The following is a 24,786-nucleotide window of genomic DNA, read 5'->3' on the forward strand; positions in this document are numbered from 1 at the left end:
TACCTATTCTTGCCACAGGTTGGCAGTATAACATAAGCAGGCATTGACAAGAAGTCAAGTATTTAGGTGTTGAAAATGTTTCAGTATTGTTGTTACATGGAGCAACTTCTAAAGACTAAAAATAATAAAGTACAACATAAGGTTGAATGTTTTATTCATCAGATATATAGGAACAATACATTTACTTTTCCAAAATAAAGCATTGTTTGTATATTTACATTTCTGCACATTTAATCAGTAACATTTCTGAGCCATGGTCCCTTACAGAGGGGGAAAAAAAGCACACTGAGAAAAAAAAATTGCACAATGATATTTGGTCATTCTTCGCCAGTGAAAACAGTACAGAAACCTAATCGTTCCGGATCAAGTGCTTTTTGAGTGTAAATGTATAAATAGAATGTCCACCACCTCACTTCACTGTAACTCTATCAAGACAGTGCAGATAAGACAAGCATCCTTACTTATTCATATTAATAAAGCCAGCAAAGCTCCGATAGACCATCAGTGTTCCAACATTCAAATTGATACAACATTCTCTGCCAATCAGGCCTGTGAGGGCAGCAGAGCGGAGGGGTTTCAGTCTGAGGGGGGAGTGATTGGTCTTCCCTCATCGCTGCAGTGTTCCAATCAGAGGTTCCATGGAAGACAGGAAGCTAGCGTCAAACTCCTGGTTGGAGAAACGTTCTACGGACCGCCGGGCGTTCCGCCGGATCTCCAGCCGTGCCGACGACGACAGGGTCAGGATGGTCTCCATGGCGGTGGCATAGCTGTCCTCGCTGTCAGCCAGGAATCCAGTCTGTCCACCCTCGTAGGGAACCACGATGTCTAGCTTGGGGCCGCCGGACTTGTGAGCCAGGATGACTGTCCCTGCAGCCATACATTCTACGACACCTGAGACAAGAGGAGGCAGAGAAGAGGGGACAGGGATCAGGAGTCTGGAATGTACAATACTTGTCTAAAAAACGGAAGATAATAAGATGGTAGATATAAGATTAATACCTATGCCAAAATGCTCGTTCCACATGGTGTGCAGGCCAATGGTGGCGTCCACCAGCTCCCTCTTTAGCTCCTCAAAGGAAACATTGAGTTTAAACTCCACCCTGTCAGTCACACCCAGCTCCTGGCACAACTCCCTTAGCATCAGCACTCTATCCTCATCCTCCTGGTTACGGCAGCCACCAATCAACACCAGCCTCAGAGACTCCCGCCCTCCCGGGCCCGCCCCTTTCCTCTCCAGAAGCTTCCGGAACGCCCTTATTTGTAGCCGGTGGTCTTTCTCTGGTCGGAACTGACCCACAGACACTATCGAATGGCACTTACTGTCTCCGAACCCCTCCCCTTCCACCTCGTCCTCCAATGGCATGTCAAGGAAGGAACGGACTTCGCATGGCGGGTAGACCACGCTGGTGCGGCTGGGGGCGCGCCACAGAGCCAGGATGTGGCCCAGCGTCCAGGTAGAGTTGACCATGACGACGTCGCTGCAGGAGCCAGCTAGGCCGTAGATCAGAGCGAAGGCACAGTAGTATATCACCTTAACCGTACTAAGGACAGGGTTAGTAGAGATGTAGTCTGCATTGTTGAACCTGTTGGGATTGTAGGAGGGAGTGGATGATTACAAATACTGCAGAGGAAAATCACAGGTTTGATAACTAGGCCTATAACAAAAATACATCAACCACACTATTAAAAAGAGCACATTATCTTCTGTATCACAATAAATAACAATATCAATATTTTACATTTTAGTCATTTAGCAGACGCTCTTATCCAGAGCGACTTACAGGTAGTGGGGGCATACATTATTTTTTTATTATTCTTTCATACTGGCCCCCCGTGGGAAACGAACCCACAACCCTGGCGTTGCAAACGCCATGCTCTACCAACTGAGCTACAGCCGGCCATTCCCTCCCCTACCCTGGACGACGCTGGGCCAATTGTGCGCCGCCCCATGGGTCTCCCGGTCGCGGCCGGCTACGACAGAGCCTGGATTCGAACCAGGATCTCTAGTGGCACAGCTACCTTAGACCACTGCGCCACTCTGGATATGCTTTGTAATTAAAATAAACAGTACTGACGTGGGGTTCCTCTCTCTCACTACAGAAAGCATGTCAGTACTGACGGTGGGGTAGTGCACATAGCTGCCCACCCTGCATCCTCCCAAGTAGCGGAAGATAGGCAGAGTGAAGGCATAGCCCATGGAGTCCACATAGAGGTCTGGTACGAAGGACGTGAGGGCCTCCCAGCCCAGAAACATGGAGCCCATGCTCTGCCCCAGCAGGGTGAAGTGGGGGTAGGTGCTACTCTCCACCAGGAGACGGTTCTTCAGGAATATGAAAGTCACTGGACGAGGCAGCCTGATGTTGAAGCGTTGTCGGGCGCCCTCCAGAATCTGTTCCCCCGTCACACCTTGGTCACCGGTGTACACAACGAAAGAGATATTTGGGTATCTACAGGAGGGAAGACACAGAAGAGACACATAACTCAACATATCAGGAGATTAAGTTATGGAAAATACAGGTTATGACGCTCATGAGCACTGAATGCATTGAAATCTAAATATAGGCTCAGACAGTGTAAACCTACCTATTCTGAAGCGCTCTGAGGGCGCACCAGAGCACACGCTCCCCGCCCCCTCCTGCATTGCAGTAGGGGTGGAAAAAGGCCACCGTTGGGGAGCTGTCCTGAGCCAGGCGGGCTTTCCGACTCCTCTGCAGCCACATTCGGACCCCCATGACGAGTAGAAACAGAAGCAGCGTCAGCACCAAGCTCAGATACACGCATGGCAGCACCATGGACCATAGTAATCTGTTTTGAAGACAATAATAATTATACTACTAGCTATAAATCAAATCAAATCAAATTTTATTGGTCACATGCGCCGAATACAACAGGTGCAGACATTACAGTGAAATGCTTACTTACAGCCCTTAACCAACAGTGCATTTATTATAACACCATGGTGGCTTACTGACTGGTTCTCAGTAGCTAGCTAGCTATGAATTTAACTCCAGTATTTGACAATGTCATGTCGATACAAAGAACTCCGATTGTAAAATGTATTTTATTAGTCATAGATATGGCTACTATCTATGACTGTCACTTGTTCTTTCTTCATATAGCCAGTTTCTGTTGTCAAGATAACTACGATCTGCATTTACTACGCCAGGTGTTAGAAACAAAGCAGCATCATTTATTCAATGATTATTACCTGATGAAGTCGCATAAGCACAGAGGCAGATGATGACGATCATGGCCAGACATCTTGACAACACAACACAAACTTTGACACTGGAAGTAGTTGTCGAGCTGGCTGTTGAGGTGCGCGTCTGTGATTGGTCCATATTTCGTTGTTTACATAGGACGTCAGAATTAAAGCGATACACTACTTGATGGCTAAAATATGTAGTTGAACACAACTAATTAGTATTCAGAAAAAAAAAAATAGTATTTAGAGAGACTTTGTTTTTAATTTGAGGTCAATAGACATTTTAAAGACATAAAAAGTGCCATAAGTATGGGAATATTCACATACACTTGCTGTGCAAAATACACATTATTCAGACAACTACTCAGACAACTACTCAAGGCTACATAAAGAGAATGACACCAGTACTGGGAATGTAAAAATTTGGCACAAGATTAGTGCTGATGAGTTAGATCTGAGATAGGGGTATTTGGCTATTCAGGCCAAGATACAGTAGCCTCAGTATTAGTTCCTTCATAGTTATGTTTGTTGTTCACTATTGTGAGTTTTGTGGAGAGACTCTCGGTCTGGTTCTTGAAGTTCCAGTGGCAGGCTGGGGTGCAGGCATAGAAGATGAAGGGCAACCTGTGTAGTCCAAAGATGTTGTAACAGGCAGCGGTCTGTGAGAGAAAGGGCCATAGTGGCTGAGTGTTGCGGCTCTTGGGGGGTGTTCCGGCTGCAGCTCTTCCAGAGTCCTGCAGCCAGAGGTGTTTTGTTACATTTCAATAATAACACAAGGTTGGTACTATACAAAGGTGGTGGAATGGATGAGTTACCCCCATACAATGTAAGACCTTGGGAAAAGCTCTATATTATGGTCTTTGCAGCCTTACTGCCTTCTCTGGACTGTACCGGAGTTTTCTGATGCCATTGGTTAGGGATGAGAGGAGGTTGTAGGAGGCATCTAGAAACTGCAGAGAGGGCAGCTGGTACAGCCTGTAGATAGGACAGACAGCACAGGACTCAGATCTGGGTCACCGACAAAGACTTCTGACAGCAGGGTAGGTTTATAACACTGTGTATAACAGGTTCCCAAAACTGTAGTGCCCTGTTGTTGCTCTTACTCAGACCGCAGGGAGGTGTTCTTGCAGAAGGAGATGACAAAGGTCTTGAACCTGTTGAGTCTGTGGATGCCGGTTGGAATCTCCTCTATGGGGCTGTCTCTCATCTTCAGCACCTCCAACTGTGTGAGCTCATACACCTGTTTAAAGAGAGGGGGGAATAAATATTTGGCTATATACATATTTCCCAGAGACATGGGAGTTGTCTTGCCATGGAATTGCAGTGCCATTTTGCGGCATGCTTTCAGAAGACCCTTTTCAGATAAATAGGCTCTAAAATAACCCCAGTATATCGGTATGACATGCTTGTGGTTTGTGTCAGTTCATAAGGGATCTCACCACTGGGAAGATAGTGAGGTCATTGAAGGACAGGTTAAGGTAGAGCAGGCTCTGGGCCAGAGGAGTCAGATCAGGAAGCAGGGCGATGAAGTGGGCCTGAGAAAACACACTGTAAATCCCTCAGTAAAGGTTCAGAGAGAAAGAGCTCTAGCTCACATATTCCTCTTCTACTTCCTGCTATGCTATATTTGAGTGACTGTTGTTTTATTTCCTTTTAATGTTAGGTCGAACAAAGGATGGCTGTGTTTCTGTCGCTCTCTCAATTATGCTGCAAAGACTCTGACAACAAAGGCTTTCAATGCATAAGGAATAAATAATAAAATAATATATAAATAATTGGCAAAGGACACACACCCACAGTCAACAACACACAGCACCTTCAAGGTGAATGCCTTGCCCCCCTCCATCAGACAGTCGAGTATGGCCAGCTTAGACAGGCTGATGGCCTCTCCAGAGTGCCTGAACAGGGAGTGGGTCCGCCGAGAGCACCGAAAGTGCTTGGTCAGGATCATCTCCGTTCCTGCTCAAAGGAAAGGTGGATTTATTTGCTACAAGAAAAACAGAGCTTGGCTTTGTACAAACAACTCAACAATCAAATCAAATCAAGCTTTATTTATACAGCACATTTCAGACATGGAATGCAACGCAATGTGCTTCACAGGGGGAAAAAAACAATAAAAACTATGAAAAAAAAAAAGTATACACAAACATAAGACGATAAAAAACAAAAGAATAACAAATCAAAACTGAACGACTAAAAAGCACCCTAAGGAAAAGCAAAGCTAAAAAGGTGTGTTTTAAGAGGGTTGGTTATGTAGTGTTGGTTATGGTATAGTAAGTGAGAAGGCAAACATGTTCTTGCCTGGGTATACGTTTGCCTGCTTCTGAACAGATTATCTTTCCCCTGGTGGTACCCAGATCTCCAGACTTCTGATCAGACCTGCAAGTCCCATCTCCCAGACAGCTCCGCCGACATATCATCTGAGCCTGCAACTCCATACGGATCAATGCTGTCAGCTTTTATCAGATAACACACACACAACAAATACTAAAACACACACAATACGCATGAAGAAACAGTACACCACTGTAACTTACACAAGCAAGCATCCTTGTCACACAATACTCACTAAATAATACACTAGTACTGGTGCTTAATGAAAACACCACAATCTGGACTCTAGCCTACTACAATGGCAGGTCATCTTTTAACATATTATATACAGTGTGTATCACATTTGATCTGCCTCTGTGGGATCCTGGTCTTGGCCTCTGGCACTTTCTCAGTGGACATCAGCTGCTTGGACACCTCAGCCTGCTGCCCTTTGTGCAGCTCCATTAGGAAGAACCCAACCAGCTTCCTGTAGTTGCAGTGAGACAGAGCCACTTTCTTCAGGCCCTCCAGCGACTGGGGCCCACTGCTGCCATTAGGGTCTCGCAGGAAGTCATTGAAGCTAAAGGTAGGGTGAGAAGGGATGCATCTGGGGTCTGTCTTGAGGCGGTCGAGGAGGGGGATTTTAGGGAGGGTGAATGGGGGTTTACAGGAGAAGCCCTTGATTATTTTAGGCATCAGCATCGATGGGACTGAGGTCAGGGGAGTGGGGGCCACTCTGAAGGCTGCAGGGTCATAATCCCAAAGAGGAAGTGCGTGGCAGCGCGACTCACTCCCCTCTGTGGCACTGTCCTTCAGAGCCTTTCTCTCTGTTGATGGCAATGAGTCTATGATTGTACATGGAGAAAACAAATACAAATGAGATCACAAGCTTCCCATGACACTTTAACAGTTGCATCAAACATAGGCCTAGATTAAGAAGGATACGAATTGTATGCTTCCTGCAGTTCATTTCTGTGCAATGAGACATGCTCAACGAAGATAACGTAACTTAACTTACCTGAAAGTATAGGCGGAAGAAGTGGTTTCACAATGGGGGGAATCTTTTTAGGAGGCAAAGGCCTCCGAAGAAGCCTTGCATGTTCTGATGGCATAGTTACTCCACGTTGAAAGCTTTTAATTCCTGGCAAAAGGTAAAGTAGCTAAATTAACTGTAGACATTTACAGTAGCATAAATGCCAAAAACCAATCTACAAATATTTAATTAAGCTGTAAATAGGCGCCAATGGTAGCAGTATGGTGGAAATAATATAAAGTAGAGTTAGCTAGCTAGGTAAATTAGAGCCATCACCAGTCTTTATAGGCTACCTATCCAGTCCCATCAGGTGTGTCTGCCCAATATAACCTAAGCTTAATTCCCTGGTTAAACGACCTGTAATCTGTTGTAAGTAGCTAATTAATCAACAGAGGGAGCAAAACTGGCAAGCCTATGTAATATGCTGCGTTTAGATGGTAAGAGGTAGACCGCAAACCGGATGTCATTGTTTCAATGAGCGCACGATTGTAAATGCCGTTGTGCCTGGCGGTGAATGCCGTCAGCCGCCACATTAGACGGGACTTAACGCCAGAGACAGTTCAAATATTTCAACTTTTGCCGTCTGTCGTAGCGTTGTTTTCTAACGGATGTTGATTTGCTGTGTTTGTTTACTGAAATCACCATAGCAAACCATATCGTTGTGCTGGCTTCCTTTTACGGTCACCCTCTTTCTTGCTTTCTTGTCCCGCTATACCAACTCTATAACGGTTTTTGCGTCCCTCGTCTAAACGTATCATTAGTTGTTGACACAGGAAACAGATAACTTAGCTAGCTAGCTAAGCTAAACAACTAGTCATAGAATAACAGCAACCAATGAATCTACCAAATAATGACATTTCAAACACGTTCAAAATAAACATCACATTCGAAATTTCACATTTAGTTAGCTAGTTTACATCATATTGTCACTTTTTGGGGGCAAACTTACCACTGAGATTTCCTTGGCTGATATGTTTCCACGGTTCAACAGAGTCCTTGGCAACCGCCATAGCAACCGTCAATCAGATCAAAAGAATCTGAGTCAACCAGGTTCAAAGGTGCATAAAGGTCTACTACCACGCTAGAGTATGTCAATGCAAATATGGCAGAAAAGGTATGTATCAAATAAAATAAAATACAATTGTATTGGTCAGATACGGGTGTTTAGCAGATGTTATTGCAGGTGTAGCGAAGTGCTTGTGTTTCTAGCTCTGACAGCGCAGTAATATCTAACAAGTAATATCTAACAATTTCACAACATATACCCAATACACACAAATCTAAGTAAATTAAGAATATATAAATATATGGACGAGCAATGTCAGAGCGGCATAGACTAAGATACAGTAGAATAGTATAGAATACAGTATATACATATGAGATGAGTAATGCAAGATATGTAAACATTATTAAAGTGACTAGTGTTCCATTTATTAAAGTGGCCAGTGACTTCTAATCTATGTATATAGGCAGCAGCCTCTAATGTGCTAGTGAAGGCTATTTAACAGTCTGATGGACTTGAGATAGAAGCTGTTTTTCAGTCTCTCGGTCCCAGCTTTGATGCACCTGTACTGACCTCGCCTTCTGGATGATAGCGGGGTGAACAGGCAGTGGCTCGGGTGGTTGTTGTCCTTCATTATCTTTTTGACCTTCCTGTGACATCGGGTGCTGTACGTGTCCTGGAGGGCTGGTAGTTTGATGCGCTGGGCAGACCGCACCACCCTCTGGAGAGCCCTGCGGTTGCGGGCGGTGCAGTTGCCAGACCAGGCGGTGATACAGCCCAACAAGAAGCTCTCAATTGTGCATCTGTAAAAGTTTGTGAGGGTTTTAGGTGCCAAGCCAATTACTATGCTAAGTGTGAAAAATAAGTGTTTTTCAAGTAAAACAGTTTACTATCTCCTCATAGACTAGACTAGAACAATAAATGTAGGCCTATATACAGTCATTCATTGGGATAAAGCAGTATTGTTGAGAATGCCTGGCCTGGGATCGGTCCAGACATGAGTCTGTGTATTACTGCAGCGGTGAAATGTTGACAGACTAACCAATGACAACTGAGACACTTTCAATATGGCTAAGGAGGATGATGTCAAACTCAATTGCAATAACTGCTGTTGAACTTTGCCTGAAATTCCCTCTGAAGATGTATGAAGATAATATTTCATCTAACTTAATTTTATAGGTTGTCACTAAAGTCAACATAAAATACATCACAAAACTGAATAGAACATGCACAAACCTACACAAACACAAAACGGAGTAAAATATTATTGCCAGACTGATCCACCTTGATAGCCCTGTGGCAGGCAGCAGATTGCCATATAAAGACATTCCTCTTAGTGAAGTTGAAGTTGTTGTGGGTCGCGTGTCACTTCCTTCCTCGTTTATTTGAATAGATGAATTGTCGCATGACTTCTGAGGGAGAGACAGTGCACTGCCTGCCTGTCAAGCAGTGAGAGCAGCAGACACACTGAAGGAAGGAAAGTGAGTCAGAGACAGAGACAGACAGACCACACAGACAGACTCACAGACAGATCCGCCAGTCAACTCACCTCCCTCAGGTAATTCAATCTTCTGACCTAGGGGCCTCTCAGTGTCAGTGTGTCCCTCTGCATGTGTCTTTATTACGTTGAATCTACTGGGAAAATGGTCTGTGACTGTGTGTTGATGCTGATGAGGATGAATGATGATGATGCATTTCTGTTGCTTTAACAGTCTATAAGGGTTCACAGATGGTCCTGTGTGTGTTAATAGATAGTGTCGTCCTGGAATCTTAGGGCAGCATGTGTAGTAGACATGCTGCTCAATGCGCAGCATTGCCATGTCTTGACTGTAGAGTTTCAGAATCAGCAGAATATGGGGGCAGAGAGCAGAAGTAAACCATTGCACCGTTGTTAAACAGGAAGTTAGTTGGGTTGTGGTTAGCCTTGCTGCAACTGCTGAAAAGTATTCTAACGTGAAAGCTAACAGTAACTCAGATATAAATGTACATTTTCTAAAAGTTCCCAACATATCTTCACTATTCACCGAATAACATGTGCATCAGCATGTGGAATTGACTGGCACATGCAGATTTGTAATCTCTTAATTTGGAAATTATGAACAATATAGAATAGATATTTTGTCTTTTAATAGTGGTTGAAGAATCAATAACAAACTACACTTAAAGGAATGTGCCTTTGCATACAAAACAATTGAGAGAAACCGAGGAAGCACAATTGATTGCTGTATAAAGATTACTTTGAGTGACAGACAGATTGGCTTTAATAAATGTCCACATCATAATATTGTTCCAATAAACCTCTCTTCCTACATATAATCCATGCAAATGTACCTTACTGTTTGATTATTTTCTTAGTACATAATGAATAAGCTGTCTGTTTAAAAGAGAACAAGATTTGCATGTGAAATCTGCGGTACCATGACTGATGTTTGTGGGTATTGCAGTTTTATTTCCATAAAGGCCCTTGATGATTTTAGTGGCTGAGTCCACAGGTAATCCTTGATGACAGATGAGGGTTTTAGGGATTTCAAATCAAGGAACTGGATTTGCCTCATGAAAGATAACGCCCCTCATGATCAAAATGCAAAGACACATTTTACTTCATCATCAAAATGTAAAGAGGGTAAATGTCGGCCCTAAAAAGGCAATAATATCCTGTTTTTAGATTAGTGAACATCACACTGTCATTGTGTCATCCAGTGTGTGGTTTATTTAATCATCAGAGAGTGTCTCGCTGCTGATTGAAATGAAATGCTTGCAAAGTGACAGAGCTGGTCATTTTGAAACATGGTGTGAAAATATATCAGTTTCACTTCTGCTTCTGACCTCTATAGCTATGGTGGAAGAAAGGGAACAAAATCTCCTTGTTCTTCCTTATTTGAGCATTCAGAAGTGTGCTACTGGGCCTCCTGTGTGGTGCAGCGGTCTAAGGCACTGCATCACAGTGCTAGAGGCTTCACTACAGACCCGGGTTCGATCCTGTGCTGTATCACAACCAGCCGTGATCTGGAGTCCCATAGGGCGGCGCACAATTGGCCCAGTGTCGTCCGGGTTAGGGGAGGGTTTACTTGGCTCATCGTGCTCTTGTGGCAGGCCAGGCGCCTGCAGGCTGACCTCGGTCGTCGGTTGAACGGTGTTTCCTCCGACACATTGGTGCGGCTGGCTTCCGGGTTAAGCAGGCGGGTGTTAAGAAGCGCGGTTTAGTGGGTCATGTTTCGGAGGACGCATGACTCGAGCTTCGCCTCCCGAGCCCGTTGGGAAGTTGCAGCGATGAGACAAGATCGAAAATTGGTGAGAAAAAAGGGGTAAAATACATACTAAAATAAAAACAAGTGTGCTACTACAGTACATACATGGTTGAATTAGACTAATAATGTTCTCTAGACCTTTCTCCATACTATAGGTTTAGAAAACCATAGATGCCATTTATAGGAGCCAATCAGGTTTGTTCTGATGAGGTGGGTGACAATGGAAAGAGAGACATTTGTTACTCATCTCTAAACTTCACACCTCGGAGGCAAGCAGAGCAGAGCAAAGTGGGTCTCTGTATCTAACGTGACCTTTTATCTCTGTGGTTTACAGCCGTAGAGGTCTCAATGAAGCCACACAGTGAAATGGCAGCCATTCTTCCTGTCTGTTATCAATATAGCAACCTCTATTCCACTCTCGACTCAGACTGAGGCCTTAGGCCTGGAATGTATACTTAGTCCTAAGGCAGATGAGGAAGAATTCAGAGGAGTTTCAGATAAACACATCCGCACGCAAACTTTGAGTTGCTCTGGCTCACCACACAGAATGTCACAAGACAAACTTATCTGAATTGCATAATATATTATTCTCCCTATTTCACACAAGTCTTAAGCCATATCCTCATGACGACTTTGTTGTCGTGTATACTTGGAAACGCTAGTTATGTGATAATGACTTGCAGTTGCAAAGGGGTGTAATAAAGACACATGAATGGTGCGAATTACCTCATCAGAAAAAGTATGAAGTAGCTCACTAGAAGCAGGATACTTTAGAATGAAATAGACATCAGAGCCCAGAACCACTGGGTACAGCATTTATTTTGTTGCAATTATCACAGTGACAACATGCAGAAATATAATACTTTTTCCAGTTCCTCCTTGTTGAGTATGTTCAGTATTGTATGACTTTGTAAAGAAAGTTGAAGTTGAAGTTGTGTTTGATGGTTTCAGATCCCACAAAATGGCTGCTCCAGCACAGATTTCTCAGGATGAGTTGGAAGAACTGAGAGAAGCCTTTGCTAAGATCGGTGAGAGCCTGACAGGGAGCCTGAACAATCTCCAATCCTGATTCCCCTATACTAAGACAGAAACTGAAACATAGTTGATACATTATATACTCACTTCACTCTCTCTCTTTTATCCTGGGTCACTGACTCATTATGCATTCAACAAGGCTACATTTTACATGACCTTTTGACTTATCCATCCTGTTCCAGATGTCGACTCTCATGGCCACATTGGCACAGAAGAGCTCAATGACCTGTTCAAAGCTGCCAACCTGCCGTTGCCAGGATACAGAGTCAGAGAGATCATCCAGGATCTCACCAAGACAGGAGACCTGCATGACGGCAAAGTCACCTTCGATGAGTTTGCCAATGTAAGTTCAGAGGTCACGAGGTTAAAGTCAATGTCATTTACAAAAAGTAAATGTCAAAGAAGAGCAGAACTTAGCTTGATACATCTTGACATGACACCAGAGAAACATGGTATCATCTCACCACCATGTTTCCTTCCACTAAGGTGGTCCATGGACTGAAGAGTACAGAGGTGGCTAAGACCTTCAAGAAAGCCATCAACAAGAAGGAGGGCATCTATGCCGTAGCAGGAACCTCAGAGCAGTCCAGCTCAGGCACACAGCACTCCTACTCAGGTGACTGCCCCTACTTGTTTCACTGGCTGAGAATTCCCCCAAGCTATCTATTTGAGTCACTCTCTAGATAAATCTGTAGCCAACATGACACAGGAAGCACTAATTATTCAAATGAGACATACAGAACCACATCTACATCTATGTCTGGAACAATCCATAAGTACAACAACACTTCCTGGTCCGTGAAGTCACATATCTGAAGGCCTCTGATTGGCTAATGTATATAAATATTTCCCCATAAATACAAATACTCCTACATGTATATTGTGCATTCACCCCCATACCCCCACCTTTCTCCACTGACAGAGGAGGAGAAGGTTGCTTTTGTGAACTGGGTGAATAAGGCCTTGGAGAAAGACCCAGATTGCAAGCATGTCCTCCCCATGGACCCCACCACCAACGACCTGTTCACCGCTGTCGGAGATGGGATCGTTTTATGGTACTTTCTAACTGGTCATAGACTTACTTTAGAGTAAAAACCAATCCCTATGGCAATATTCCATTGATATCTAACTATGTATCTCTCCTTCACCTGGTAGTAAGATGATCAACCAGTCTGTTCCGGACACCATCGATGAAAGAACCATCAACAAGAAGAAGCTCACACCCTTCACCATCCAGGTAACCTTTTATAGCCATTACTGTAACACCACATGACTATCAGAGGACAGCAGCTTTTTATAACCCATTGACACAGTAGTTTATTTTCTTTGTCATTAAACAGTTGAAGTCAGAAGTTTACATACACCTTAGCCAAATACATTTAAACTCCGTTTTTCACAATTCCTCACATTTAATCCTAGTAAAAATTCCCTGTCTTAGGTCAGTTAGGATCCCCACTTTATTTTGAGAATGTGAAATGTCAGAATAATAGTAGAGAGAATGATTTATTTCAGCTTTTATTTCTTTCATCACATTCCCAGTGGGTCAGAAGTTTACATACACTCAATTAGTATTTGGTAGCATTGCCTTTAAATTGTTTAACTTGGCTCAAACGTTTCGGGTAGCCTTCCACAAGCTTCCCACAATAAGTTGGGTGAATGTTGGCCCATTCCTCCTGACAGAGCTGGTGTAACTGAGTCAGGTTTGTAGGCCTCCTTGCGCGTACACGCTATTTCAGTTCTGCCCACAAATGTTCTATAGGATTGAGGTCAGGGCTTTGTGATGGCCACTCCAATACCTTGACTTTGTTGTCCTTAAGCCATTTTGCCACAACTTTGGAAGTATGCTTAGGGTCATTGTCCATTCGGAAGACCCATTTGAGACCAAGCTTTAACTTCCTGACTGATGTCTTGAGATGTTGCTTCAATATATCCACATAATTTTCCTCCTCATGATGCCATCTATTTTGTGAAGTGCACCAGTCCCTCCTGCAGCAAAGCACCCCCACAGCATGATGCTGCCACCCCCGTGCTTCACGGTTGGGATGGTGTTCTTCGGCTTGCAAGCATGCCCCTTTTTCCTCCAAACATAACGATGGTCATTATGGGCAAACAGTTCCATTTTTGTTTCATCAGACCAGAGGACATTTCTCCAAAAAGTACAATCTTTGTCCCCATGTGCAGTTGCAAACCGTAGTCTGGCTTTTTTATGGCGGTTTTGGAGCAGTGGCTTCTTCCTTGCTGAGCGGCCTTTCAGGTTATGTCGATATAGGACTCGTTTTACTGTGGCTATATATACTTTTGTACCCGTTTCCTCCTGGATCTTCACAAGGTCCTTTGCTGTTGTTCTGGGATTGATTTGCACTTTTCGCACCAAAGTACGTTTATCTCTAGGAGACAGAACGCGTCTCCTTCCTGAGCGGTATGACGGCTGCGTGGTCCCATGGTGTTTATACTTGCGTACTATTGTTTGTACAGATGAACGCGGTACCTTCAGGCTTTTGGAAATTGCTCCCAAGGATGAACCAGACTTGTGGAGGTCTACAATGTTTTTTCTGAGGTCTTGCCTGATTTCTTTTGATTTTCCCATGATGTCAAGCAAAGAGGCACTGAGTTTGAAGGTAGGCCTTGAAATACATCCACAGGTACACCTCCAATTGACTCAAATGATGTCAATTAGCCTATCAGAAGCATATAAAGCCATGACATCATTTTCTGGAATTTTCCAAGCTGTTTAAAGGCACCTTCAACTTAGTGTATGTAATCTTCTGACCCACTGGAATTTTGATACAGTGAATTATAAGTGAAATAATCTGTCTGTAAACAATTGTTGGAAAAATTACTTGTGTCATGCACAAAGTAGATGTCCTAACCGACTTGCCAAAACTATAGTTTGTTAACAAGACATTTGTGGAGTGGTTGGAAAAACGAGTTTTAATGACTCCAACCTAAGTATATGTAAACTTCCGACTTCAACTGTATACACTATGTCATACACATCTACAGTATGCTGTGTGTGTGCTGTGCTCTAACAGGAGAACCTGAACCTGGCTCTGAACTCTGCGTCGGCCATCGGCTGCCACGTGGTGAACATCGGAGCAGAGGACCTGAAGGAAGGCAGGCAGCATCTGGTCCTGGGCCTGCTCTGGCAGGTCATCAAGATTGGCTTGTTTGCTGACATCGAGATCAGCAGGAACGAAGGTGTGTGTGTGTGTGTTACATTTTTATTTGAATATGGGCTTTCAATATGCATGTGTGTTTTATAACTTTTTAACACGAGTTTGTCTATATATCGACAGTACATCACTTGATCTCTGTAGCCTTGTTTGTATTTACGTGTGTGTATAATTATATCAATGGTGTGTGTGTGCAGCTCTGATAGCCCTGCTGAGGGATGGGGAGAGCCTGGAGGACCTGATGAAGCTGTCCCCAGAGGAGCTGCTGCTGCGCTGGGCCAACTATCACCTGGAGGAGGCCGGCTGCTCCAAGATCAACAACTTCAGCTCTGACATCAAGGTGGGTCACACACACTATGTCGGATCTGGATTGTCATATGACTATGTCGCTCCTGGATCTTCTTGTGCATTTGTGATTGTATTAATTTTCTGTTTTGCATTACAGGATTCCAAGGCCTACTACAACATCCTGAACCAAGTGGCCCCTAAGGGAGATGAGGAGGGAATTCCTCCTATTGCCATCGACATTTCAGGGATAAGGGTACATGCTCCTCCTACACTAGAAACATCAACCATTGAAGGTGTAATATGCAGAAATCACTCCGCCATTTCCTGGTTGCTAAAATTCGAATAGTTCACCACATTTATGTGACAAAACAAGCAATGCAGAGAATCATTGTACCATCTAAACCGCTGTGAAATATATTTTCAATAACAAAAAAGATTGTATTTTCAGCTGTTTGAAGCTGGTGTACAAAACTGAAAGTAAAAGCAGAAACGAAACTTAAGAACGGGAACCATAGAAATAGTGCACATAGAACAGATCTACCCCTTCTTAGACTTGCTTTCAATGAGAATGATAGATCTATTACTCACATTTTTATGTGAATTAAGTCAGGTCGCCCAAAAAGTGACATATTGCAGCTTTAAATGTATATTTCATCCAACCTGATCAACAGACATATTATCAATGAGTGATACATCAGATGTTGCTGTTAAAGCTCCCCCTACCACCCCCTGCAGGAGAAAGAGGACATAAAGAGAGCAGAGTGCATGTTGGAGCAGGCTGACCGTCTCGGCTGCCGGCAGTTCGTTACAGCAACCGACGTGGTCCGCGGCAACCCCAAGCTGAACTTGGCATACATTGCCAACCTGTTCAACAAGTACCCTGCCCTGAAGAAGCCTGAGAACCAGGACATCGACTGGAGCTCCATCGAGGGTCAGTGTTTGGACCATCCCAGACCATAACCCAGTTCCTGAGCATCCCCTCTTCCTGATTATAATATAAACCATATATACAAGGCCTAAACCAGTGTGTAATGTTATCTCTGCCACTTCCAGGTGAAACCAGAGAGGAGCGCACCTTCAGGAACTGGATGAACTCACTGGGGGTCAACCCTCGTGTCAACCACCTCTATGTGTAAGTACAGGTCACTCCATCTTATTACACACCATTTCCAATCATTTGGAAACCGCACTCATTTGACATGTGTGTGCATGTTTTACAGGGACATAGATGATGCTTTGGTCATCTTCCAGCTCTACGAGAAGATCAATGTGCCAGTGGATTGGGACCGAGTAAACAAACCCCCTTACTCCAAACTGGGCAGCAACATGAAGAAGGTGAGACTAGGAACAATACGTTCTCCCACTGTGCGATCATGATTTAACCGATCAATTGTACTTTTTTTTTTTAAACAATACAAAACATACACATATAAACGACAGCATACAGACGTTTATATGGCCTCAAACTGCACCATTTTGTTTTTCTCCATCGCCCACGCACTTTCAACATTTAGATAATAAAGCATTTGACCTTGGATTGGTTGATTTCCAGTTTTTAAGTATACCGTTTTTCAAGATGATTGACGAGAAAAGTATCGTCCAACCCATCGGGTATGTCACTACACTTTCATATGCCATGTCTTGAAATATGCAGACAGACAGATTAAAAGCACATTTACATTGTAATACTTATGACAGCCAACTTTCTAACTCCGCCGATAACCTTTGGACTTTATAGCATTCCCAGAAGGCATGGATTATTGAGTTATTGTTAGTTTTACACTTTATACATGACTCTGTCGTTGTGCTGTAGAATTTGTGAGTTATGTATCTTGTATAATAAATTCTATACATTAGTTTATACTGGATTAAGCGTACATTTTCTTTACCTGTAATTTCGTTAGTTATGTTCCAACATTCCCTCCATCTTGTGCCAATATCAGTACTTTTTAAGTCTTGGTTCCAATAGTTTAAGATGTTGTCAGTTGGATAGGCTCTCTGCAAGGTTTTGTATATCTTACCTATCATATGAATATAATTTTCTGACTCAAATAGGATTCCCTCAAGATTGCTCTGATGTCCAAAAGATTTCAAATCGAAATTTCGCAAAATGAAACTTTTAAGTTGCATGTATTTGAAAATGTCTACATTGGTCAGTCCAAAATTGCCTTTTAATTCTGTAATGGAAATAAATATGTTTCCTATTACCAAGTCATTTATGGTTTCTATGCCTTTAGTTTTCCATGTGGACCAATTTATCAGTGCATTTTGAAAAGTTATCCAAGGATTGTGATTTTATGGAGTGATATTGGTTCTTGTAGAATACGTTTCATTTTCTTCCATATTGTTATAGTGTTCTTAGCTATGAAGATGTTAATGTTCTTAGCTTTATTCTTTGAAAATAGACACGTAAAAAGATTCTGGTTTAAGCATGCACATCTTCAATATGTACCCATTGTTCCTCTTTAGTGCATTTAACTACACTGAGTATAAAAAACATTAAGAACACCTGCTCTTTCCATGACATAGACTGACCAGGTGAATCCAGGTAAAAGCTATGATCCCTTATTGATGTCACTTGTTAAATTCACTTCAATCAGTGTAGATGAAGGGGAGGAGACAGGTTAAATAAGGATTTTTAAGCCTTGAGACAATGGATTGTGTATGTGTGCCATTCAGAGGGTAAATGGGAAAGACAAAAGATATTAGTGCCTTTGAACGTGGTATGGTAGTATGTGCCAGGCGCACTGGTTTGTGTAAAGAACTGCAACGCTGCTGGGTTTTTCATGCTCAACAGTTTCCTGTGTGTATCAAGAATGGTCCATCACCCAAAGGACATCCAGCCAACTTGACAAAACTGTGGGAAACATTGGAGTCAACATGGGCCAGCATCCCTGTGGAATGCTTTCGACACCTTGTAGAGTCCATGCCCAGGCGAATTGAGACTGTTCTGAGGACAAAAGGGGGGGTTCAACTCAATATTAGGAAGGTGTATATATCGCAAGTAAAAGCCTTGGTTGGCAGGTTGATACAATTCCAAGTCTGGAAAGTTAAAAGCACCCTCTGACTAAGGAAGATGTAAAACTTCTATGAGTTTTATTCGTTCTGCAAGTGGTTCAATTGCCAGTGCAAACAGGAGGGAGGAGAGAGGACATCCTGTCTTGTGCATCTTTCTAAAGCAATTTCAGCAATTAATGTATTATTTGTGTATATTTTTGCATTAGGACATTTATATAATATTTTTATTACATGTATTATTTCTGCTGGAAAGTTGAATGCTTCCAAAGTTTTTAATAGAAAAGTCCATTCAAGACGGGTCGAAAAGCCTTTCCAGCATCAACAGCCATTATTGATAAATCTATATATAGTTTTTTAGTGTATTGTATTAAACTGAAACATGTTCTTGTATTTGTTTGTAAGTGTCTATTTTTAATAAACCATGTTTGATTGATATGTATCAAGTCTGGTAAGACTTTTGTCATACTATTGCTTATGAGCGTTATTATTATTATTTTATTGTCACAATTTATTAAACTTATGGGTCTGTAATCAGCAGTGGACTCTCCAGATTCTCCTGGTTTTAATATAACTGAAAAAACTGTTTGATACATGGAACTAAGAAGCACTGAATTGAGTGACGTGTGTTGTCATTTGTGTATATAGGGGGGCTACTTTGTCCCAAAATGTTAAATACAATTATTTGGGAAAGCCGTCCATTCCTGGTGCTTTGCTCCACGTGAACGTTTTAACAGTATCTAATATTTATTTTTGGGTGATCTCTGTTTTTAGTGATTATTTTTTGTCTGCTGATAATTGCTTCAGGGTTGTTGAGTCTAAAAAGGCTGTAGGATCGGTCCAACTGTTGTTTATTTCTGATTTATATAGATTTTCATAAAGCTTTTCAATTGATTGACTGATTACTGATTGATTGATTATGTGTTTGTCTGTGCTAGTTGGAGAACTGTAACTATGCAGTGGAGCTGGGGAAGAAGGAGGCCAAGTTCTCCCTGGTGGGCATCGCTGGACAGGACCTGAATGAGGGCAACAGAAAACTCACCCAGGCCCTACTGTGGCAGCTGATGAGGAGGTAATGCAACAGAATAGTGTTAAAATGCTTCAGATTATACATTTTTCCTGTTCCGGTCATGTGATCAGGAAAAACTCCTATGCAGGCCCAATGCATACTCCATAATTCCACGTTTAGAAGGATCCATCTCTTTCTCTCAGGTACACACTGAACATTCTGGAGGAGCTTGGGGATGGGCAGAAGGTGAATGACGACACCATCGTCACCTGGGTCAACGACACACTCACACAGGCTGGCAAAGGCACCATCTCTGGATTCAAGGTAGGCTGTACCTCTGCTGTTTAACCTTTTCCTGACCATGGTAACTTTTTTGAAGTTCTAGACTTCATTTAGTCACTAAAATACAAATACAGCACCCTCCACAGCAATAGTTCAGTGTGTGTGTCTGTGCCTCTGTAGGATGGGTCCATTGCCACCAGTATGCCAGTCCTGGACCTGATTGATGCCATCCAGCTAGGCTCTATCCGCTATGACCTAATCAAGGTGGAGGACCTAACTGAGGAGGAGAAGCTCAATAACGCAAAGTACGTACCACGTGATGATAATCAAATTTGAGTACTAGCTTAATGAAAGAGAGGAAACGTTCAAGCTAACAGATAAGATGTAAAGATTGCCCCACTAACACATCCCCTCTGAATCCTACCTGTTGTCAGGTATGCCATCTCCATGGCCAGGAAGATCGGAGCGCGGGTGTACGCCCTGCCTGAGGACCTGGTGGAGGTAAAACCTAAGATGGTGATGACGGTGTTCGCCTGCCTGATGGCCCGGGGCATGAAGAAGGTGTAGGGGTCACGACCCCACAGAACAAATCACCTGAAGTTGTTATCAGCACAACAACCAGAATCAGGGAAAAGAGGATACTAGCTCACTAAGTGAAGACAATTTCAATGATATAGCTAGTATGTCAGGAAATCAGGGATTCAAAACTCAGGCCTGATATAGCGAAGAGCAGATAACAAATTATAATACTGTAACTGGAGTTATACTAGAAATATACCACAAATATCAGAAAGTTGAGCATCTTATTTTGATACGAGATTTAGCTCTTTCTAACTTTACTTTTTACTTCTTTAATTGATGCTATTAATTATGTGGTTTTCAATTTTAAATCAAGATCATTTTGCTTTCGAACTGTGAAAATAAAGATGTCAGGGAAACTGATTTTTGTTGTATTAAAATAATTTTAAAAGAATGTTGTGTCTTGGTTCTGTTCACACGTACTGTAATACACATACACTACATCTGTAGAGTATGAGCAGTCTACTTACAAATAGTTGTTCTGCATTAAGAACCTACTCATGTGATAAACCATCTAGTTCACGGAAAAACAGAGAACTCATTCAAAATAAACCCGCCAATCCTATATTCGCATGTACAGTATGACTCTGTAGAAAATACAAGCCAAAAACCCAGATAGTTCATCACATACCCATTTAATGAAACAAAACCGACAAGCTTCAACCTCTGAAGGAGGGGGAAAAAACACTGTTTCAAAATTCATTTTCAAAATATGTCCATCTTTGTCCAGAAAAGAGGGGAAAAACAGTAACCGAGTTCAAACCTGACTCCAGGTGGGTACTGGTGAGATCGTGAGGATTGTCTGGGTGGTTATACAGCCTTGGTCAGTATCTCTTGGTTGGGGCGCTATTTAGCGGATTGTGCCTCTGTGGGCTTACTCCCCAGGGGGTGTTATTTGGCAGGTCAGGCTACTGCCACGTTCTATATGTACTGTTATTTGGCAGATTTGGTCTCAGGGGGGGTTTCTCCTGTATCTAGGGTCTTGAGGAGGCGGAAGAGGCCAGCTGCCTCCCGTATGCGGCTGAACTCAATGCAGAAGGCCTGCACCTCGATGAACAGGTCCTGCACGTTGATGATCTTGTTCCGGATCAGAGACTGCAGGAACACACACACCAGGCGCACCAGGCGGTTCTGCCAATGGAAACAGACACACATCTGGAACACTGGCTAAACACAGTGGCGCATTGACTAACATTAGTAGTGAACAGTCATCTTGAACGGGGACAACCCACAAATTAACTTCCAGTTACAATCTTCTGAGAAAGGAAGTGGCATGCATCCTCTGGTAAGACAAGCATTTTAATGTGACTGACAGGTCAAACAGTTAGCTACAGGCTCCTGTCATGGCCTTTCCTCCTCCTTACCTGCATGTACTTGTCTTTGATCTGTTCACATGTGGAGATACAGTTGGAGATGTACAGGTGAATGAACTCTGGTGGGAGGTCCACAGCAGTTGTCAGCCTGTGCACACAAAAAATAACCTCACATAAATACACAGACAAATAAACATATTTTAAAACTATACCTATATTGAAAACTGAATTATATCCAAAGTCCCCACCTGTTGACCACCTCCATGGAGTGCAGGGACATGTCCATGTTGACCAGGACGGAGAAGTACTCAGTGATCTGGCTGGACTGCATCAGTTTGAGCAGCATCTCGATGGCCACCAGAGGGTTGTTCTCCACCAGGTCAGGCAGTTTGGCCGGGGTCAGACCGATGTGGTACACCAGCTTAGGATCCTTTTCCAGCTCACCCAGGAGCTGTAGGGAGAGAGGCAGCAATATTAAGAGAGATATTCAGGTTGAATTCACGAGCGAAGGTTAAGGATTTTTGAAATATTGAAAATACAGTTTTGAGTAGACAGTGTACCTGTCTACTCACCTGTGACTGCTGCTGGGCAGACAGTGGGCTCTTGAAGGCCTTGGCCATGATACGTTTGATCTCCACGCCTGTGCTGTTCTTCACACACATAGAGCGGTCCCACTGCACACTGTGGTCTGGCTCCGTGGGGTTCAGCCACGCCAGCTCGTCCTCACACACGTGCAGCGGAGGGGGCGGCCGGATGAACTCTGGACGGAAGTGACCTGGGGAGAGGGAGGGTCACAGGTAGCTGTTACAGACTGGGTATGTGGCTTACGTGATACTTGGGATATCCTATATACACTCAGTGGCCAGTTTATTAGGTACACCACCCAGTTCACAAAAATGGTTCGCTCCTACAGACAGTGAGTCACATGGCCATGGCTTGCAATATAAAGCAGGCAAACAGACACCGAGGCATTTAGCTACTGTTTGATTGAACATTAGAATGTGCAAAACGAGTGCCCTAAGCGACTTTGAGAGTGGTTTGATCGTTGGTGCCAGGCGCGCCGGTTCCAGTATCTCAGAAACGGCCGGCCTCCTGGGCTTTTCACGCACGACAGTGTCTAGGGATTACAGAGAATGGTGCGACAAACAATAAACATCCAGTCAGCGGCAGTCCTGTGGGCGAAAAGAGCTAATTGATGAGAATGGCAAGAATCGTGCAAGCTAACAGGCGGGCCACAAACAGGCAAATAACAGCGCAGTACAACAGTGGTGTGCAGAACGGCATCTCGGAACGCACAACTCATCGGTTATTTTCACAGATGGGCCATCCTGCCTGGTGTCAACGGTACAGGCTGGTGGCAGTGGTGTAATGGTGTGGGGAATGTTTTCCTGGCACACGTTAGGTCTGTTGATACCAATTTAGCAACGTTTTAACGTCACACCTTGTAGAATCCATAACCCAAAGAATTCCGGCTGTTCTGGAGGCAAAGGGGCAGTCGACCTGGTACTAGATGGGTGTACCTTATAAATTGGCCACAGTGTACTTCACTGTATCATTCCTGTATCATTACAATACCAAGCTAATAAAAAGACAAAATATGTTTTTGTGTACATTAACATAGACATACTCCTAATTTATGTCCTCCATAAACATAACAGATAGACTCATAACATCGTGATTGATTAAATGCTCCACTTACTCTCCAGTGCAGGTCGAGGCCCAGTGACCAGGGACTCTGTGATCTGATTGGCCACTGAGCTGTCAAACCCAGAGTTGGAGGAATCTGGGTCCGGGTCGCTGAGGATGCTGGGGAAGCTGGCCTTACTCTGGGTGGGTAGCTCTGACTGGCGCTCTGCAGGGTCAAGGGGAGAGAGAGAGAGATAAGAGAGTTTACATATAAAGTGTTAGAAATGCAGCATAGTAAAGTGTAAAGAACTGTATGTTATACTACAGTAAATATATGAGAGGTGTTATGTCTCAACACAGGCAAACATCTGTGGGTGGAATCCTAACTTTGAGATCCTAATCATACATAACTATTTTTGAGCTGCCTAAAATTCTTGAGGTTCTATAACCATCCTCCATACAACATACATGAGTGCATACATTCAGGTACTGTACCTGCCAAGGCCAACTGCAGCCCACTAATATCTATAGACTGTGGCATATTTCCCATGTCCATGCATGACACCTGTCTGGGAGTTTTCTTGAAGAGTTCCCTTGGCGGTGCCAGCATCAGCTGGGAGAGGAAGAACTTCTCAGGCTGTGTTATGGGTGGCAAGAATCCTGTGGACAGTAAAATGATCAGTGTGTAAGTATTTGAAATGTGGATGTTCTGCATAGACCTGGGTTGAGACATGACTTAACTACCTGTGGATGAAAGCAACACACACTTTACACACACACACAGGTCGTGAAAACTTTGAACAATACTTATCACTATGCAAACTGATAGGAGTCAGGACACACTCACCTGACAGTTGTTTCTCCTGTTCCTCCCCAACTGGTGAGGGGTTCAGCAAGTGAGCAAAGACAGCGGCAAAGGGGTTGGCGGCAAGAGGCTCTGTGCGGTACATCTCCCAGAGAAGGTAGAGGGCGGTGAGGCGCTGGGCAGAGCTGGGCAGAAGATCCGGCTGTTGCAGCAGCATCACCAACACCGAACCCACTCGGAAATGTTCGGCCTTTGCGAAGTAATGATGAAAGGCGGTTGACAGACTTTCAAAAGTGTTGGTGCAAGCTTCCTCAGAGATGATACCCAAGAGGTTGGACAGCTCCTTCGGGGCGAGTGTCATTGTTCCTATGTTCAGTGATGGCTACAGTAGCAAGCTGCTAGCTTTTAGCTACGTGACTAAAATGATCAATCACTGCTTGCTATTTGTCTTTAATAATTGCAGGTAAATAGCATTACTCAGTTCATACTATCAAACTGAAAAATAAGCTAGTTACATTTCCACTAACTCCACCGGAGTGCAGATATGGGTAGCTAGCTAACGTTAACAATTAACGTTAGTAAATGCTATTAGCTCTTGCTAGTTAGCTTGCTAGTTTGTCAGTAAAGACTAAAGTCATTATAAAAGTAAGTTATAAAGCTTAACAATATCGACCTTGATCAAATAAAAATGTACATAACAATCTTAATGATCTAAAAAGCATAAATGTGCTTATTATCAAAGGTTAAATAAGAAGTAAATTAGCAAGCTTCTCTTAGCTGTCAAATTTTTCATCAGTTTCCACTTCGTTCACAACATTGGAGCGTAGAGTTTTGACCTTTGACACAACTCCGGTAACAA

At 43.3% G+C, this 24,786-nt stretch overlaps 4 protein-coding genes across 7 annotated transcripts; 1 reads left to right on the forward strand and 3 right to left on the reverse strand.

The window, feature by feature from the left end:
• Window positions 1–137: 137 nt before the first annotated feature.
• On the reverse strand, window positions 138–5,161 carry LOC121571753 (GDP-Man:Man(3)GlcNAc(2)-PP-Dol alpha-1,2-mannosyltransferase-like). Of its 3 annotated transcripts, none has more exons than XM_045214184.1 (8): window positions 5,022–5,161; window positions 4,645–4,740; window positions 4,309–4,445; window positions 3,209–4,180; window positions 2,584–2,805; window positions 2,076–2,447; window positions 1,000–1,583; window positions 138–891 (listed from the first exon to the last, which is right to left on the reverse strand). In XM_045214184.1, exons 4-8 carry the CDS (start codon window positions 3,259–3,261, stop codon window positions 608–610), a joined length of 1,515 nt encoding a protein of 504 aa, XP_045070119.1. In that variant the 5' UTR covers window positions 3,262–4,180; window positions 4,309–4,445; window positions 4,645–4,740; window positions 5,022–5,161; the 3' UTR covers window positions 138–607. The 3 variants fall into 3 exon arrangements, with proteins under 3 accessions (XP_045070119.1, XP_045070120.1, XP_045070118.1); XM_045214185.1 differs by having other exon boundaries at window positions 2,584–2,708; window positions 4,999–5,161; XM_045214183.1 differs by having other exon boundaries at window positions 4,999–5,161.
• Window positions 5,162–5,373: 212 nt separating this feature from the next.
• LOC121571757 lies at window positions 5,374–7,658 on the reverse strand. Its single transcript, XM_041883417.2, has 4 exons — window positions 7,501–7,658; window positions 6,537–6,659; window positions 5,881–6,363; window positions 5,374–5,631 (listed from the first exon to the last, which is right to left on the reverse strand). Exons 1-4 carry the CDS (start codon window positions 7,559–7,561, stop codon window positions 5,579–5,581), a joined length of 720 nt encoding a protein of 239 aa, XP_041739351.2. The 5' UTR covers window positions 7,562–7,658; the 3' UTR covers window positions 5,374–5,578.
• Window positions 7,659–8,956: 1,298 nt separating this feature from the next.
• On the forward strand, window positions 8,957–20,577 carry LOC121571754 (plastin-2). The gene is made up of 16 exons (XM_041883414.2): window positions 8,957–9,112; window positions 11,754–11,830; window positions 12,020–12,180; window positions 12,324–12,453; window positions 12,760–12,892; window positions 12,993–13,074; window positions 14,870–15,035; window positions 15,208–15,350; window positions 15,456–15,551; window positions 16,034–16,229; window positions 16,352–16,430; window positions 16,519–16,633; window positions 19,252–19,385; window positions 19,526–19,646; window positions 19,785–19,909; window positions 20,039–20,577. The coding sequence occupies exons 2-16, from the start codon at window positions 11,764–11,766 to the stop codon at window positions 20,169–20,171; spliced, it is 1,881 nt and encodes a 626-aa protein (XP_041739348.1). The 5' UTR covers window positions 8,957–9,112; window positions 11,754–11,763; the 3' UTR covers window positions 20,172–20,577.
• A 222-nt stretch (window positions 20,578–20,799) lies between these two features.
• LOC121571756 (CCR4-NOT transcription complex subunit 11) lies at window positions 20,800–24,755 on the reverse strand. 2 transcript variants are annotated; one of them, XM_041883416.2, is made up of 7 exons: window positions 23,970–24,755; window positions 23,618–23,782; window positions 23,196–23,348; window positions 22,069–22,271; window positions 21,745–21,947; window positions 21,548–21,644; window positions 20,800–21,314 (listed from the first exon to the last, which is right to left on the reverse strand). In XM_041883416.2, exons 1-7 carry the CDS (start codon window positions 24,286–24,288, stop codon window positions 21,117–21,119), a joined length of 1,338 nt encoding a protein of 445 aa, XP_041739350.1. In that variant the 5' UTR covers window positions 24,289–24,755; the 3' UTR covers window positions 20,800–21,116. The 2 variants fall into 2 exon arrangements, with proteins under 2 accessions (XP_041739350.1, XP_041739349.1); XM_041883415.2 differs by having other exon boundaries at window positions 22,057–22,271.
• Window positions 24,756–24,786: the final 31 nt, after the last annotated feature.

Source organism: Coregonus clupeaformis, unplaced genomic scaffold, assembly GCF_020615455.1.
Source record: "Coregonus clupeaformis isolate EN_2021a unplaced genomic scaffold, ASM2061545v1 scaf0211, whole genome shotgun sequence".
Lineage (NCBI taxonomy): Eukaryota > Metazoa > Chordata > Actinopteri > Salmoniformes > Salmonidae > Coregonus > Coregonus clupeaformis.

Coding starts and splice junctions, on each gene's coding strand:
- LOC121571753 (XM_045214184.1), bottom strand. CDS start 3,261: ATGTCTGGCCATGATCGTCATCATCTGCCTCTGTGCTTATGCGACTTC. Junction 2,806..3,208: donor TGCTTATGCGACTTCATCAG/GTAATAATCATT, acceptor TCTTCAAAACAG/ATTACTATGGTCCATGGTGC. Junction 892..999: donor GAACGAGCATTTTGGCATAG/GTATTAATCTTA, acceptor CTCTTGTCTCAG/GTGTCGTAGAATGTATGGCT.
- LOC121571757 (XM_041883417.2), bottom strand. CDS start 7,561: ATGGCGGTTGCCAAGGACTCTGTTGAACCGTGGAAACATATCAGCCAA. Junction 6,364..6,536: donor TCTTCCGCCTATACTTTCAG/GTAAGTTAAGTT, acceptor GTACAATCATAG/ACTCATTGCCATCAACAGAG. Junction 5,632..5,880: donor CCCACAGAGGCAGATCAAAT/GTGATACACACT, acceptor ATGGAGTTGCAG/GCTCAGATGATATGTCGGCG.
- LOC121571754 (XM_041883414.2), top strand. CDS start 11,764: ATGGCTGCTCCAGCACAGATTTCTCAGGATGAGTTGGAAGAACTGAGA. Junction 11,831..12,019: donor AGAAGCCTTTGCTAAGATCG/GTGAGAGCCTGA, acceptor ATCCTGTTCCAG/ATGTCGACTCTCATGGCCAC. Junction 12,454..12,759: donor CACACAGCACTCCTACTCAG/GTGACTGCCCCT, acceptor CTCCACTGACAG/AGGAGGAGAAGGTTGCTTTT.
- LOC121571756 (XM_041883415.2), bottom strand. CDS start 24,288: ATGACACTCGCCCCGAAGGAGCTGTCCAACCTCTTGGGTATCATCTCT. Junction 23,783..23,969: donor ACAGGAGAAACAACTGTCAG/GTGAGTGTGTCC, acceptor TACTGTCCACAG/GATTCTTGCCACCCATAACA. Junction 22,272..23,195: donor GCCTCGACCTGCACTGGAGA/GTAAGTGGAGCA, acceptor CCCTCTCCCCAG/GTCACTTCCGTCCAGAGTTC.